This window comes from Camelus ferus, chromosome 19 (genome assembly GCF_009834535.1).
Source record: "Camelus ferus isolate YT-003-E chromosome 19, BCGSAC_Cfer_1.0, whole genome shotgun sequence".
Lineage (NCBI taxonomy): Eukaryota > Metazoa > Chordata > Mammalia > Artiodactyla > Camelidae > Camelus > Camelus ferus.
In genome coordinates, this window is record NC_045714.1 from 5,388,102 (window position 1) to 5,404,921 (window position 16,820).

Here is a 16,820-nt window from a genome sequence, read left to right on the forward strand (position 1 = left end):
TGAGTCTTTTCCTTGTCTATGAGTTTTCTTTAAATATAACTGTATTTAAGTTTCAAAATGAAAAAGTGATTCAACGTAAAATATTAGTAATACAACAGTTATTTTGTAAATGTGATTTTAAAAAACTATGAAGGTTAGAAGGACTAAGGTTTGGCCTATCCTTGGAGGGAGGAGAGGGCATGGATTTTGGAGCCAGAGGGACCTAGGTCTAGTCATGCGCTGCCCCCTATAGGTTCCTTTTGAGTAGAGTAGAAATTAGAAACAAAAAACACAAAGATCTCTAAAACCCTACCTCCTAGGTTGCTTTGAGATTTACATTAGATGAAAGAATGGATGCAAAGCATTTGTCATGAGAGTTTTGGTAAAAACAAAAAACATACAAATCAAGTCTTTAATTTTCTACCTAGATATTAAAGCAAAGTTATTCTAAGATGTTCAGTCCAGATTTTTAAAGTTATTTTATTGTGCATCAATCAAAAGAAAAAGTGAAAAGAAAGCTTAACGTAAAAAAAATAAATCTCACATCTTGTAAACCTGATCACTGACATCAGATAATTGTTAAAAAGAAAAGCAAGAAGGAATTGAAGGTCAGTGTCTTTTCACTCTTTCATTTTGTGAACGAATCTTAAAAGAATTGTAAACAGATTATGAAAATACTTCAACAAAACAATACTGAGGAAAATGATTTAACTTTAAACCATGACACTTTGATTATTATATTAGAGCATGTAAAGGTCTTATTTTCTAATTTTTTAGAGGGAGAGGAAATAAACTTATTCAAAATTTGAGGAAAATAGTAGTTTCTTAAAAGAAAATTTTTTTGAAGTTGGCTTTCCAGCAGAAAATACTGACAATTTATGTGAAAGTGACCAGAGTGAGCTGGAAATGGGAACTCAGAGACTTCTGCCCACCGCCTGCCCTTCCCCAGAGAAGATAGGAAGTTGACTTTGAATGTTTTATTTTAATATTGCTGCATTTGCTGATGTACATTTGGACTTAGAATAAAAATTTCAGTAAGATTATCACCAGTTGATATGCATTAGGTAGGCAGCTATTTGGTTCTGTAAATATTAATATCATATGAAGAATAGAACATTAATTCTGCCAGAGAGAAGCAGAGAAATTTGCTTTATGTAGTAAAGGAAGTTTTATAGAGGAGTTACTTGATTTGGATAAATTTTCAATATACAGATTAATATTAACCAACTATGTAAATTATACCAGAATTAGATCCCTATAAACAGATCCCGATTTTGTGAAATCTATTTTTATTATTTTATTGTGTCTTTTTTTTTTTTTTGGTTGGGGGAGGTAATTGGGGTTTTTTATTTAATTAATTTATTTACTTTTAATGGAGGTACTGGAGATTGGACCCAGGACCTCGTGCATGCTAAGCACACACTCTACCACTGAGCTATACCCTTCCCACCTTGTGTAATCTATTTTTAAATAACAAAAGAAAGCAGCTCTTTGCAAAGAAAAACTCATAGGTGAAAGCCTTTTGTTTAGGAGAAAACCAAATCATTGTGTTTGCCTTGAGTTATTTCACAGTTCTTTGTATACAAAAGATTGATAAGCCAAACAAAGGAATTGAATGTCAGATTATGGGCAGCTAAGTCAAAATTGTAACAAATGAAGCAAAGAAACTTCCTGAAGGAGAGAGGCTTAGTGGGCTGTCAGTGTTGAGCCACGACAGTCTTTTGAAGTGAGCTTTAAAGTATCGGTTCCTGTTGTCTATAATTTGACAATTTCTGAGTGAAAAGATGGTCTACGTCCAGGCCCACAATCATGGATCATCAAGGTTCCCTGGTGTTGTTCCCAAGCAGAGTCCAAGGATTCTAATAAATAGCTTAATTTTCTTAATTTTATGGAAATTTGAAAGATGTCACCATGCTGCTTAGACTCGAATATTTTCTCTTAAGTGCTGTAAAGTGTAGATGAGAATATATTTTATCTGTTATGTTTAATGATGATACTAGTGGAGTGGAATTAAATTGTTTAAAAGACATAGACAGCAAAAAGGAGTTTCTGGTGGTATAACCTGTTATCTTGACATTCTTTGTAGTAATGTACTTTTTCTTAATTAATGGAAAAATTATAATTATATAAACTTTGGACTTTGATCAAACATGAAACACAATTAATCCCTTTAGTACCTATTCATTTGTCATCTTCCATCTGACAGGCATCATGCCAGGGACTGTGTTGTACAAAAGCAGATGTGGACATTGCCCCTGTTGAGCCTGCAGCCTAGTGGGAAAGACAGATATCAAATAGTACATAAATAAGTGTCAGATTTCAGCCATGGCAAGTGCAACCAGTATAGAGTCATTGTGCATTGAGAGCACAGAATAGGATCTGACTTGACTAAGGGATCATAGAAGGCTTCCCTCAGGAAGAATCAAAATGTCCTGAGATCTTAGGATGATTAAAGTTCACCAAGCAAAGGGGAAGGAAGAGTGGTCCAAGGCCAGTGAGCACAATGCATTTGAAGAACCAAAAGCTACCAGCGTGTTGGGAACCCAGAGAACAAAGGGGAGGTTAGAGGCCTTCACAGGGGTTGAAGCATCCAGGCTTTGGTTGGGTTTTAGCTGCATTTTTAGTGGAAGTCGGGGTCAGAGTGAAGGCAGCAAACTAGATTTATCTTTTGCAAAGATCATTCTGGAAGCCCTTGGAGAGCAGAGGGCAAGGGCCAGGAGTGGTTGAGACTTGCTAGAAGCTATTGCAATGGCCTAGGGGAGAGATGATGGCAGCTTTGGTGAGGGCAGTGGAGATGGCGAAGGAGAGAAGCAGGGACTGTGAGTGCTGTGGGGCAGGCAGAAGTCACAGGACCTGGCTCTGCATTAGCTGTGGGGGCAAGGGGAGGCTCCGAGCTTTCCAGCTGGCCAGCTGAGATGGGGGATGGTGCCCTTTACAGAGAATCAAGCCTGTGAGGATGGCCAGGTGTGGGGTCCATGCCTTCACTGACTGGACCAGCTTTTCTAATCATTTGTCACATTTCTGCTCTTTCAAACAGGGTAACTTCTTTCAAAATATCGGTTCCATCACCCTATTTGCTGTTTTTGGTACAGCAATTTCTGCTTTTGTAGTAGGTGGAGGAATTTATTTTCTGGGTCAGGTAAGAAAAACACCTTTGAAAAGCTGAAAACCTTGCTCGTGCAGAGAGGTAGGGGTAGGGACACCTCATGGGGCCTGGGTTTCACCATCAAGGTAAATGCTCCTCTGGAAAGAAATCCAAACTCAAATGAGGCACAGTAAAGGCATGCTAAAGCTATTTCGAAGTCTTCGAGAAGCTTGGTGTCTGGGATTGAGTGAATCTTTTTCATAATCCCAAAAGTATTTGATCTTATTTTCAAACCAATATTATTTTAACTTGGAATACCTAAAAAGAAAGCAGAATATATACCATCAAGATCTTCAAATTGTAACAGTATCAATTATGTTATGAGACTAAATCAAGGTTAAACACTATTTTCTTAATAAAAATTTTCATTTTAAAAATCAAAGATGATTCTGAACATGTTCACTCAATTCTAAACTGTCCTCCTGTAGAATTATTTCCCCTGGATTTTCCACTATTGCTAAAACAATTCCCAGTGTCAGCAATTGAGTGTTTTGTGCTTTTGAGTTCAAATTAATTTGAATTAATTTAAAGCAGACCTACCTAGGAAGGTAGTATCTGTAGCTCTGCGTTATGCACGTCTATGCATGCCACAGTTCTTTCCAATATGGTCAGTTGCTGAAAGTTTGTCTGCCCCAGTTCCACAAACAAAATTTGAGATTCAGGCCTTGGGGTGGCTGGCAGATTTCTTTTATGTGTGTCAGACGTGTTTGCTTCTTTCAGTAGCAATCAGTTAAAGCCCATTCCATCTGATTTTCACCTTCACTGCTGCCTCAACGGCACCAGAATAAATCTGTCTGTCATGCAACCTTCTTCAGTGCTCAGCTTCTAGCATCAAATGGGAATAAATTTTAGAAAAGAAAACTTGTTAATTTGACCTGACAAATGTAACATTCTTTTTCATACTTTTGTTGTATGACAGTCAAATGCATGCTTAAACTAAAACTTTGGAGTCTTCTTTATTTTTCAAGTGGTTTGGGGACTGAAGATTAATGTCCTTATTAGTTTGTAATAAAGCACTAATGGACATTTCAATCTTCTTGGCTGTTCTCCAGGGGGTTTTTTTGTGTCTGTGTGTTGTGTGTTTTATTTTACAGGCTGATGTAATCTCTAAACTCAACATGACAGACAGGTAAATCTTTCATACTGTAACACCCATGTGGCTACCTTTCAGACTGGAGAAAGTTTTCTCTACATTGATTCCTGGGTGTGGTACTTCTCTATTCTGTCTCTCTTTTTGTTTTGCTGATGATTTCTGCTGTAGAATCTATTCTGAATAAATTTTTGTCTCTGAAGTGAATCAAAACTATATTCAGGAATTCTGAAGATCTCCAGTCAGAGGGTTGCTGATTGATACGATTCGTATACTTTCAGCTTTGGAGGGAATAACTCCGGTTAGTTACTGCCCCCTCCACACACACACCACATGCTGCACCATTGTCCTCTTATCATTAAGAATCATCTTCAGGTCATTTCTAAGGCTTTTTGACGGCCATAAGGAAAAGTTGTTTTCTTGATAGAACAGAGATGGAGTGAGGTGTGAATCTTTACTCTGGGATTCCCACCAAGGGGGTGGGGTTGGGGTGGGAGGAGCAGGCAGGGCCAGGGCTCCGTTGTGGATATCCTCCTCGGTCTGAAGCCACTCCGTGGGGCAGTCCGAGCTGCTGTCTGGGAGCCCAGTCTAGGAATTTCCATAATCAGCTTAGCAAGAAGCAACCTAGACAGCTGTTGGAAGATGTCTTGGAAGATACCACATCTAGTGCTAAAAAAGTGCACACACGGAGTGCAGCCTGGTTTCCCCTCCTTGCGAAGTCCAGTGGGTGTGCAGCCTTGATCTGTGCTTCTCTCCCAGGAGCGTTTGGTTCTGTCCTGTCTGTGGCAGGGCTGGGGAGCTAGAAAGTGGGACCCAGTGCTCAGCCCTGGGTCCCTTCCATTGGGCCAACCAGAGCTTACAGCCATTAGTAGCAACTTGGAGATTAGAATCTTGGGGCCCTTTTCGTGAGAAATGTGCTTCTGATAACATCAAATCCAATCTCATTTTCTCCCCAGGGACATGAATTTCAAAGCTTTTGTTGTAAGATAGTCTTGATATATAAACAAGTAGCAAAAGTCACATTCCTGTTCCACAAGGATCAGAAGTAAAGCAGAATTGATGCCCTGCATTTTGTAGGTATTTTGCAACAGAAAAGAAATGCTCAAAATCCAGTATGTGTAAAGGAAGTTGTCACAGCATTCAATCCTTCAACCTGTTTTGGGGCAACTGGTTAGAGATACAAAAAATGCTAGATAAACCCTTGTGCAATTGAATTGAACCGATGGTGAGGATGTTCAGGAGGAAAGGAGTAAAGGAAATGGCCCTTAGACATGCAGAATAAGAGTCAAGTAGAGCTTCTCTCTGTGTGTGCAGACATTTCCTTTCTTCCTAGAAAATGGCTATCCCATAGCATGGGAGGGAACGGGTTCTCTGGGGGAAATTAACCAGCAGTCACAAACCCACATGGCTGCAGGGCCAGGCAAAGCCCCTAACAGAAGTGAAGCTGGCCAGGTGCGTGTCTAGGGGTGGTGACGGTGGTGAACCAGAGAACCCACCCTGTCTGAAGGGGACAGCCACTTCTCAGCTCCACCAAGTAATTACCACATGAGAATATGAGGTCAGGATTACCAGGTACTTAATTTTTTTTTTCAAAACAGGCCAAGTTTCTAGATTTTAATAAGGAATTTTCCTGTTTTGAAATGTTGACAGATTAATCCAAATTTTTCAAAACACCATGCAGGTCAAACATGAGACTCACGGACCAAAGACCTCTGCACTATAGAAAATAGAAAAATAACTTTGTTCCACAGAAGATTTCACTTCATTGGTGTTATGCTGGAGAGCTTGCTCACTCATGGACACACCCTGAATTAGCTTCCTGTCTCTGTTTTCTTTTTATTTGGTTGAATTTGCTATCTTTTGAGAGGATGAAATAAAGAAAACACATTTTAAGTTGAACTTCTAGCTTCTGGCCTTTTAGAAGGCTGGTTGGTAAGGCATGAAGTGGAGCAGCTGATGGCAAGATTAAATGACCACTTAGATTCAGGCCTCTCCATGATTCAGGCAGTTCCTATTTCAGACTTCCTGTGTTCACTGTCAGAAATACTGTGCCCCAATTTAGATTCTCTACCAAAGCTAAATGTATTATATGATTTAGACAAAGCATTTTGTCCAACTTTTTATTATGAAAATTTCAAACACACAGAAAAAGTGAAGCACTGTACAGTGGACACCCACATGACCGCTTAGATTCTACAGTGACTGTTTCACTAGATTTGCTTTAACACAGATCTTTCCATCTGTCCATCCCTCTGTCCATTCATCAGTCCATCTTCTAGTTCCTGCTCTTCAATTTCCAATTGACATGACAATTTCTGGCATGACAGCCTTGGGGGCCCACAGTGTCAGGACTCTCTCCTCTCACTGTTAGCTCAGCTCTTCTCTGGACGGTGTCATCCCTGGGTGCTCTCACCCTACGTGGCAGCACGATGGCTCTGAGCTCACTGTCACCCTCACTTCAGCCATCTCTACTGAAAAGGCCAACTTAATTCCCAGCGACCTGGTGAAATGCCTGGCAATGGCCCTCTGACCAAGCTTCGGTCTCCCACCTACTCCTAGGGCCCCACACAACTACATGGATGGAGAGTGAAGAAGATGCAGCTTCACAGGAAAATGGGAGTGCTGGGTGCTGTCCACTCTGCACTTATTGGGGAACAGAGGGAGGGGCCAGCTGAGCCTCATAAAATCAGCACTCAGTGCACAATTCATCACAGGCCCCCAGGCCCCCACCCTCGCTTGGGGATACACTCTTTAGACACTCCTCTTCCTTCAAGGCCCCTGTTATGTTGCTGTGGGTGATCAGAGTAGGAATAAAAGAAGGGGCAGAGAAACAAGAATCCCTATGTCTAGTTGCAGAGCGAGGGTCTCAAGGCCAGCTGCTAACAAGTCAGGGCCTCCCTGGCCGGCAGCTGTGGGTTGAGTTACCTTTCCTTCCCTCTCTCTCACCTGCCTGCCTGCCTGCCTGCCTTCCGCAGATATCTCTGGGCCATGCTCAGTACACATCCTGGGAATACACTCATGACTAAAACACAGCACCCACCCCTGGCACTCACAGCGAGGCGAGAGGCAGGTCAAGTCACAGCTCATCATACACATGACAGTCTCTGTGAGGACAGGGAAATTCTGAGACCTGAAGTTTGAACTGAGATATCTTTTGGGGCCTGCTCCTCAGCTTGGAACCTGGAGGCTGTCCTTGAAGTAAGCAGACTCTCCTCCATGAATTCACAGTAATCAAACCCACAGGGAGCTGCCATGGAAACCAGAATGCCAGATTATTGATTTATGATGAGAACTGTAACTTGCAAGGCAGCCAGGCATCCCATCCCGCCAGCACTCCCCTCCCTGAGCCCGAGTCAAATGATTATGGGTGCCTGCTGGTGATGTTCAGTGGACAGAGCACACTCTGGTCCAGGCCAAGGAGCTCCTCTTCATTCCCAGACTGCAAGCTTGGTGAGGGTGGACAGTCTCTGACTTACGTCTCTACCCAGGCTGTCCCCTTGGGGCTCCGTGTTTTGCCTTGTGTTATGGTAGGGGGCAGACCTAGCCGTTCTGCTGAGCTGGAAGGAAAGCCGTTCCAGGCACAGCCGTTGAAGGAATTGAGGGCTTGCAAGAACTCTAAGGGGAAAAAGACACACGGGCTGAAAGAATAATCATCCAGGCTCCTGAGGCAGCCCACAAGGCCTTGCGAGGTGATCCGGCACTGCCTCCCTCCTAGTGTCCCTCCCAGCCTCTAACGTGTCTGGCCTCTAACGTCTCCGGCCACTCACCATCACCTGCTACTGCCACGTTCCCTGTTTTGTCTCTCAGGCATCCAAGCTTGCTCCACCTCAGAGGTAGCTTGCTCTTGTCAATTCCCCCAGGTCTTGGCTTGGCCTGCTTGCTTCTTGCATGTAGGTCCTTGTTTAAGTAAGTGTCATCTCTTCACAGAGGCCTTTGCTGACCACCCAGTCTAAGCGCTCCCCACCCCATCCCCCCACACCACCCTGCCATGTTACTCTCTCCCATCGCCCTGACTCCCGTTGGAACACTTGCCATTTTCTAAATTGGTCTTAGTCTCTGAGTTTTGCTGTATCCAGAGTAGAGGTTAAGAACACCGGCTCTGAGGCAGATGACCTGTGTTTAGATCCTGGCTTAGAATTTCTTTCTGACCTTGAATGAGTTCCTTAACCTCATAGTCCCTCAGTTTTCTCCTGTGTAATCAGAGAAATACTAGTACTATTTCCTGTGGTTGCTGTGTGGATTATTGAGTTGCTGTACATAAAGTGCTTAGAACAGTGCCTGGGATGTGGTAAGTGCCACATAAATGTTTGCCGTTATTATTAGCCTCAGTGCCTGAAACATACTAGGCAATTAGTGGGTATATGTTAGAGGTAGTTAGACCTTCATGGGCACTATTGGTGAGAGCCTCTGGCCTGGTGGGAGCCAGCATTGGTGTTGGTGTCTGCCACCCAAGCCACCCGTCCCCTGAAGCATGCTGGATTTGCTGCTGACTTTGGCACTTTTTAGATGTTGCAAATCTGAATGGAGGCTGGGATTGTTCACAGATGGCATTTTGGTGGCCTGGTGGCCGGGGGCAAAGCAGAGGTGAGACCCGGGAGCACTTGGGCCATTTGAGGGAGGCCCTCCAAGCCATCATGGTTCTAGCTGCTCTGCCCAAGAAGGCCAAGAGGTCTGTTATATATTTAAGCAAAAATCTTCCCACCATCATTGGTCGAAATAAAGCCTTAGTACTTCCAGCGGAAAGCCAGGCCATTCCTAACCACTCCCAGTAGAGTGGGCCTTTCACTGCTCCACCACAGTGTCAATTAGCAGATATTATAAGTGGAAAAGAAGGCACCATTTTCTGTAGTTACTTCAGCTACAGCGTGTACTGTTAACGTTATTACTAAGTGTAGCCTTTGACGATAATATTTTCCTGTGTGGACCAAATGTTAAGTGTTACAGAATTACCCCTCCCTTTTCTCTTCTTGGCAGTTTTGCGTTTGGCTCCCTAATTTCTGCTGTGGATCCAGTGGCTACTATTGCTATTTTCAATGCACTTCATGTGGACCCAGTGCTCAACATGCTGGTTTTTGGGGAGAGCATTCTCAACGACGCAGTCTCCATTGTCCTGACCAAGTAAGTGTGCTTTCTTCAAGTGACAGGACTGAAGGTCCTTGTATGAGAGGATGCAGCTGCGTGTACAATTTCTTGTCCTTTGGGTGTTGGGTTCACTGTTTCTCTTTCTGTCCTGACAAGCTTTGACATGTCCCAGGAATACTGTCAAGGCCCAGGGTGTTTAGAGGAGAGTCCACCTTTTAGGACCTACTTTTAACAGTGCTTTTGAGCCCAACTTCTCATCAGCATCACCAGGGGTGCTTATTAAATGTGATACTCCCAGGCCCCATCCTCAGGGCTTCTGATTCAGGAGGTCTGGGGTGAGTCCTAAAACCTAGGTTTTTAATAAGTTCTCCAGGTGATAATGGCACAGCCAGTTGAGGGATCAGTGTTCGGGCAGCATTGTTCCAGACAAAAGTGGCTGACAGAGGCCCTTCTCTCCCACTTGGGAGCTGACGCACGTCACCTTCCTTTTTGCAGCTGTAGGATAAGGTCGTGGTACTAACAGGTACCCTAAGGTGCTGTTATGTGAAAGCTCCTTTGGAAACTACAGATCTTTTTCAAATGTTCGTTAGTATCATTGCCCTTATTGATAGGATCTGAGAAATTAAATTTTAATCATAAAATGTCAAGAAGTCATTGGGAAAAGGAGATGAATCTAAGATCATTTCAAATGCGTTCATCTGCCACAGGGCTGTTTCCTTGCACTCCGCGTTTTGTGGTGGTCATTAGTATGTATGGGCAAGAGACCCAAGCAGTTTTACCAAAAAACAGAGAAGGCACAGACAAAGCCATTGAAGAAAAGAGCCCTCGACAGTGTATCAGAGACAAGCTAAGAGAAATTTAGGGGCCAATCTGTGTTCTGTTAAAGAATAAAATGTCCGGGGTTGAGGGGTATAGCTTAGTGGTAGAGCTCTTGCTTAGCATACACGAGGTCCTGGTTCAATCCCCAGTACCTCCATTTAAAAAAAAAAAAAAGTAGAATTTCCATTTAATTTGGACTTGTCTCCTTTGTTGTGGGATTTCTTGCAAAGCATAACCACTCTGTGGTAGTCAGCATTTTCTTAAAAGCCTTGCTGTAGACTACATTCAGAATTCTTATGTTGAAACAAAAGAATGTTTTATAATGGAAAGAGCCCATGCTTGGGAGTCAAGGTGAGCTAGGTTCACATCCCAGTGATGGCCCCTTACAGCTGTGGTACCCTGGGTCAGCTCCTTCACCTCTTTGAGCTACAGGTTTCTCATCAGTAAAGTGATGGTGATAATGTCTCAGCCTAGGATTGGATTTGAGGATTGAATAGTTAAATAGGATTCTATGTGAAAAAGCATCTGCCACCAGTTAAGCTGAGATCCCTTCTTTCCTCTTCTGCTCCTGTCCCTTAATTATTATTTCATATGTTTGTTCTGATTTTGCCCTACTTTTGCAGGAAGAACTTACCAAATGTTGTGTATTTGAAATAAGTACTCAGCAGACCTTAAACAAAACAAATATATATATAGTATGTGTATGTGTATGTATGGGTGTGTCTGTGTGTGTGTGTGTGTGTGTGTGTGTATCCTGAAGTAATACCTGTATTCTTCATATGAAATTTAGAAAACTCAGAGAAAGGAAAGGAGGGATGGAGGAAGGATTTTTAATTTAGATAGATATATACTATATTGTAAGTTTTCCATTGAACAGATTATTTTATTGAAAAAATAATCTTCCATAACATCATTTTACTACTTACAGAGTATTCCTTGTATAGATTTACTATGATCTATTTAATCAGTTCCCCATTGTTGGCTTTTTCACATTTCTCTTGGCAAAAATTTCTATAGCTTTATTTGGAAATTATCTATATCATGATGTAAGACCTTTAAAAATTTTTGACGGCAGTATTTTTTCTGAAGATCAACTTTGAAAGCTTCTTAGCTTTCTGGTTTTTACTTTTATCTTGTGTCCTGGTTACATGTATTGAACATTTGTGACAAAGAATTTTGCCTGAATCAGAGGTGACTTCACAAATTATTTTTATACATTAGGAGCGAAACTCATCTGTTTTGTCTCTAATATATTTTTTGCTTTAATCTGTCAGAAATAGGATCTTTTCTAAGCTTTTCCAGGTCTCTTTGCTGCAGAAAAACCAAAGGTTAGGAGATAATTTCTTTTTAAAATGAGAAATGATGGAGTCATTGTAAGTAGCCAGAGAATCTTCCTGGAAAAGTGCTTTTGAAGGCCAAGATCACCTATGATGACAGTTCCCCAAATTGGATCTGTGGACCACATGCATATGTGGTTTCCAGCCTCCACTTCCACTGCAGCTGGTACACAGACTGGGGTAGGTGTGACTGACCTAAGCCACGTCCAGTCTCACTGACTCCCCAGACATGCTAAAGGTTGGTCGTCCACTCAGCATTTGGTGTGTGTGCCAGACCTGCTCAGAGACCAGTTGAATTTGATGAACATGGTCCAAGATGGAAGAAAGATGCTCATAGAAAAGTGAACACAGTGCATGCATGCCTTAGCTACCACTGTGAAGGATTTTGAGAAAGGCTTCTCAGATCAGTTATCTGGGAGCCAGGTAGGCATTTTCAGGTAGAAGAGGGAGATGGAGAGAGAGAGAGGGCATGGCTGGCCTGCCTTGGTTTATAGGACGGGAGGGAGCTGTCATCAGCTTTCCTTGGTTACAAGGTAGAATCGCATCTTGTTTTTAAGGCTATACTTCATAAATGACCATTTTCTAAGTGATCCAATGACACATTTATTTTTGTAACTGAATATGTGAATGGATTACCCCTGTTTAAATGTTTTCACTTTTTTTTTAACATTTTTTATTGATTTATAATCATTTTACAATGTGTCAAATTCCAGTGTTCAGCACAGTTTTTCAGTCATTCATGTGTTTTCACTTTTATAAGTATCAGAAAACTAAGTATCTTCTGTTTCTTCATTAATTTTAATTAAATTATTTTTAGCTTTGAATTGTTACTATGACAATTATTCTTGTAACAATTGCTGTAGAGGAAACCTTTTGTTCTCTCTAGCTGCATTGAAAGGTCATGAAATGGATCCTGAACAGCATTGTCTTTTATTCTATAAGTTGTGAGGAACATGACCTGAAAAAATAAAATGTACAAAAATTACCAGGCCAGAAAGAGTCCAGATTCTACCTTCATTTATCTTGAGTTCAGAAACCATTGACCTGAGCCCTGGGTCTGCTGTTAATCGTTGGTGTGACCTCACCCAGCTAGCCACTCTCTTTGGGCCTTAGCCTCCTTTGCATAAAAAGAAAGCAGTGTTCCTAACCAGTGTTCTGCTGTGGTAATGAAATGGGGAGGGGGCAGGACGCTACGCATGTGGTTCACAGACCTATTTGGGAGCTATAGGTGACCTTAGCCTTCAAGAGCACTTTCCCAGTAAGAACCCTGTTGGCTCCCAGCATTTCCCAAGATGGGATGTTCACTTGTGATCTGCTGGCAAAGAAAGAGAATGGGGAAGCTTGTGCATTTGGGTGAGTTTGGAAAATTTTTGTGTGAAAAAAAGTTAGTTTTCTTTTTTGCAGGACTTCTCAGAACCTTTATGATGTTATATTGTGCTGTGAATCACCATGAAAGGCTGAGGTTTCCTCACCAAGCCACTCTTTTATCCTGCTTTAAAATTATACCAATTCATGAAACGCTGATTATTGAAGCTGAATATTACCATTAACAATTCCTTGTTTTGTTTACTGATTCAACAAAAATTTGTTAAGTACCTTTTGTGTGCTGGGCTCTGAACATATGGCAGTGAACAAGATGGACACAGGCTTGGTCCTCGTGGAATGATTCATGAGTTTCGCATGCTGTGGAGAAGTCAGGCACCAAGAGAGCCTGTAAATGGGCTGGCCTGTGTGGAAGCAGGTGTCCCTGAGGAACAAACCCGGAATCAGCTAGAGCCCAGGAAGGCTGACAGATGCCCTACAGGGTGGTGACAGTGGCAGTGGGACCCAACATGAATGAGGAGATGGGCTCTAGAGGTATGGTGGGGAGGAGTCAGGTCCTGCTTAGAAGACTGAGCTTCTTCCTAAAAGCAGCAGGAAATCGTCGACAGGCTTTGAACAGGGGAGTAACCTGGTCAGATGTGCATTTTAAGGGGATCATTCAGGCCACTGAGTGGAGAATGGGTGCTCCTAGGAAGACCAGGATGTAAAGAGAGAGACCCATGAAGCAGAAGCCCTGGGATGAGGATAGTAGCCGAGGGAGGGAGAGAAGTGGATGGATCTGAGAGAGGGTGGACTCTGCTGGGAGGATGTTTAATGAGAAGAATTCTATTATAATGGTTTTACCTTCAGGGATAAAAGCAACAATTGAGTTTAATGGCTTAATGGCTGCTGGCATTTTACTTTGTTCTGTTAACTGTGAAAGGGAAGTTTTTTCAATTCTTCCTCCCTCCTGATGCCTCCCAAATCCCCCCTACTCGGCCTTACCCACTGATATTTCTTCTTTAGGGTACTCCATTCTACTCAGACTTCATGCCACAGCCTTGACTTTAGGTTTTATCTCACAGGATCCCCAGTCCCCCACCCTCACCCCACATTGAAAACTTTCCCCGTGATTCCCCAGGGCCTTCAGGATGAAATACCAACTCCTTGGCTTAGTTCATCCAAAGCCTCGCACAGGTCCTGGCACTGCCTGCTGCTCCCGCCTTACCTCCTGGCACGTCCTCCCCACCAGCCCCTCCCCCAATGCCGTGTTCCCGTTTTACTCACAGTGATCTGCGTGACTGAATGCTCCTAGGCCGTGCTGCTTGTGGTCCTGGGCTCCCTGCCTCCACGCACGCTGCTCCCTCTGCCTTGGGTGCTTCCCCTCATTTCTTCACCTGGTTAACTCTTCTTTATCCTAAGTCTAAACCCAGCCCATACGGCATGAAGAACCTTCCTTGCCCACTACCCATCTGAGTGAGATGCTCACCCTGTTTCTACACAGGGGTTTCTCGAGACGGTCCTTGTTCCAGTCTTGTTTTTCTCCCTCATTAGACTATAGAGCCCCCTAAGGGCAGGGACTTGTTCTCATCTCTGAAGCCCCAGAAACTAACAGGGTGCCTGGAACAAAGTAGGTGAACAAATAAATGTTTGACTAGTGGTTTGCATGTTGGAATGAATGAAAGAGAATAAGCATGAAGTAAGTTTTGAGTTCTACGTTAATTTCTAAAACTTTGTCTATCATATTTTAATTTCTTTCTGTTTTTCTTTTGCTTCCTAGCACAGCTGAAGGTTTAACAAGGAAAAATGTATCAGATGTCAGTGGGTGGCAAACATTTTTACAAGCCCTTGGCTACTTCCTCAAAATGTTCTTTGGCTCAGCAGCACTCGGCACTCTCACTGGCTTAATCTCTGCATTAATATCCTTTTAATATGATGAAAACGCGTGGCTGAGAAGATTATTCTTAATTACATCCATCTCACGTCATTTTCTCCAGTTCCTTAAGGGAGCCCATTTTAGTCTAAAGTCATATTTGAAGGAGGATTTTTATGCTTAGTTTTGGTTTCAGGAACACTTTAATTTAAGCTCGAAGATTTTAAAATTTAACATGTGAAATCTAGGATGTCACTTTTCAAAGCCTGAAAAACATGTAAACTATTGGATACCAGCTCTGATTTTGAGGGCTTCTCGGTTCCCAGAGTATGCTGACCACTTTCAGATGAGTTTCATTTTCCACTGTCTCACGTTTCACATTCAGAAAATTGGAAATTAATTTCCTTTGAAAATATCAAATCAAGAAAATCTCTACCCCACTGACACTATTTATCTGGAAGGACCGGAAAAGAGACTTTCAAAGTGAGCTCCATCTAAGTTGTCTGCGCTGATTTTGTTGCTTAACAACCCATAAGCTTTTCCAGCCAGAGGAGCAAAGAGTCTTGTTAAGGCCGTTGACACCTTTATTGCTGTAGAAAATTCATCATGTTTAAAATAGGAACAGGCATCAGATCATTTCTGTGTGAGCCTAAGCCTGTGTGCGTCTTGGGGAGATGGCCACCTGGCCCTCCTGCATCAGCAGTTTGTCTCACAGATGGCCAGAAAAGCCTCTGTTGCCTGAGACAGGCATGTTTGTCTGCCATCCTGTTGTGAATTTTCCCCTCGACTCCTTTGTCCAGAAGTCTAAAGGCTCTACTGAGTTGGCTGACAACTTCTCATATTGTACCAATAAACAGAATGGAAAAGAAAACTTTTACCAGATCAGTATTTTCCTTTATATTTATCTCTTTCTTTTAAATATGGGGGGGACCAAGGCATCTACTGTAACGAAGCCCAGTAAGTAGTGCTGTGAGCTCCAGCATAGGCATGTGAACAACGTTTGAGTATGTGGAAGACTCTCCTTTCACAGGAATGTAAGTTTATAAATGTCCAAAAATCAGAAAGAAGGTCCTTCATTGAACCCCAGGGTTCTAGAAGCCCCATTAGTGATCTCATCTAATGTCATCAGAGAAGTGGAAGAGGGACGTGGCCCTGGAAGGAACCTGGCAGTGTGGCCTGTCCTCAGTGTGTCTGCAACTTTGTCCCCACCCCCAGCTCTCAGCCATCCAAGTCGGCATTTCCAAATGAATTGACTTAGGGTGATTTTAATTTTCTCCTACCATTTGTCTCAGGAATTTATATCTCTCCGTCTTTTGTCAGATTCCCTTTCTTCAAATAAGAGTCTCCCTACAAAGAAAAAAATCCATAATGATAAATTTTCACTGTTTACCTTGGAATGTTCCCAAATCTTTGTGTCCATTGTTTGTTTACCTTTCATTTATATTTGGAAGGCAGCAGTTCTGTGACTTCTCTAGCTCACTGTCAACTGTCCTTTGATTATTTCTCCTTGACAATTGTCATTCACGTGCTAAAGCATATTGACTTGAGGAAAACGCCTTCCTTGGAGTTTGGCATGATGATCATTTTTGCTTATCTTCCTTATGGGCTCGCAGAAGGAATCTCACTCTCGGGTAAGTGACAGAGAGCATTGAAATGCTGGGGTTGACGGTGCACTGTCCTGCCCGGTGAAAGAGGTTATGTAATTTGGGTCACTCTCAATCACAAGAGACAGTTACAACTCAGAAGAGCTTAAGCAGTAAGAGGGGTTTACTGGCTCTCTAGGGACACATCTGGACTTAGACCTGGCTGGATCCAGGAGCTCAGTGTTGTCTCCGTCACATTTGCTCTTTATGCACCATCCTGTAGCAGAGATCAAAGTATCTTTCCCAGTGTTGCCTGTTTCTCAAAACAAGCCGTCCAAAGAGCTTTCACTCAGAGGATGCGGTCAGACTGCCAAGGGCAGTCAATCCCTCTGCCTATCCCTGGGCCCTGGGCTCTGGCACCCACTGCGTTCTTTCACTATAGTTCTGCCTTTTCCAGAATATAAATGTCATAGAAAGGAAATCATGTAGTATGTAGTCTTTTGTGACTCATTTCTTTCAATTATAGTAATATTCTTGAGACACACCATGATTTTACTGTGTATCACTAGTATAAACCGGTATAAACAGCAAATTGAGCCCATTTTTTCCA

The 16,820-nt window shown here is 42.6% G+C and overlaps 1 protein-coding gene across 5 annotated transcripts in view; it reads left to right on the plus strand.

Annotated features, from left to right (window-relative positions):
• The window catches only part of SLC9A8 (solute carrier family 9 member A8), a 63,822-nt gene that overhangs the window by 23,883 nt on the left and 23,119 nt on the right, over positions 1-16,820 (plus strand). For 3 of the 5 annotated variants that reach the window (XM_006174986.3, XM_032461351.1, XM_032461352.1), the window contains 5 exons: positions 3,017-3,118; positions 4,219-4,253; positions 9,189-9,332; positions 14,535-14,673; positions 16,153-16,258. In XM_006174986.3, coding sequence (XP_006175048.1) covers positions 3,017-3,118; positions 4,219-4,253; positions 9,189-9,332; positions 14,535-14,673; positions 16,153-16,258 — 526 coding nt within the window. Of the gene's footprint in view, positions 1-3,016; positions 3,119-4,218; positions 4,254-4,701; positions 8,503-9,188; positions 9,333-14,534; positions 14,674-16,152; positions 16,259-16,820 lie in introns of those variants that run through there. The other 2 variants (XM_014550838.2, XM_032461353.1) reach the window with 2 other exon arrangements.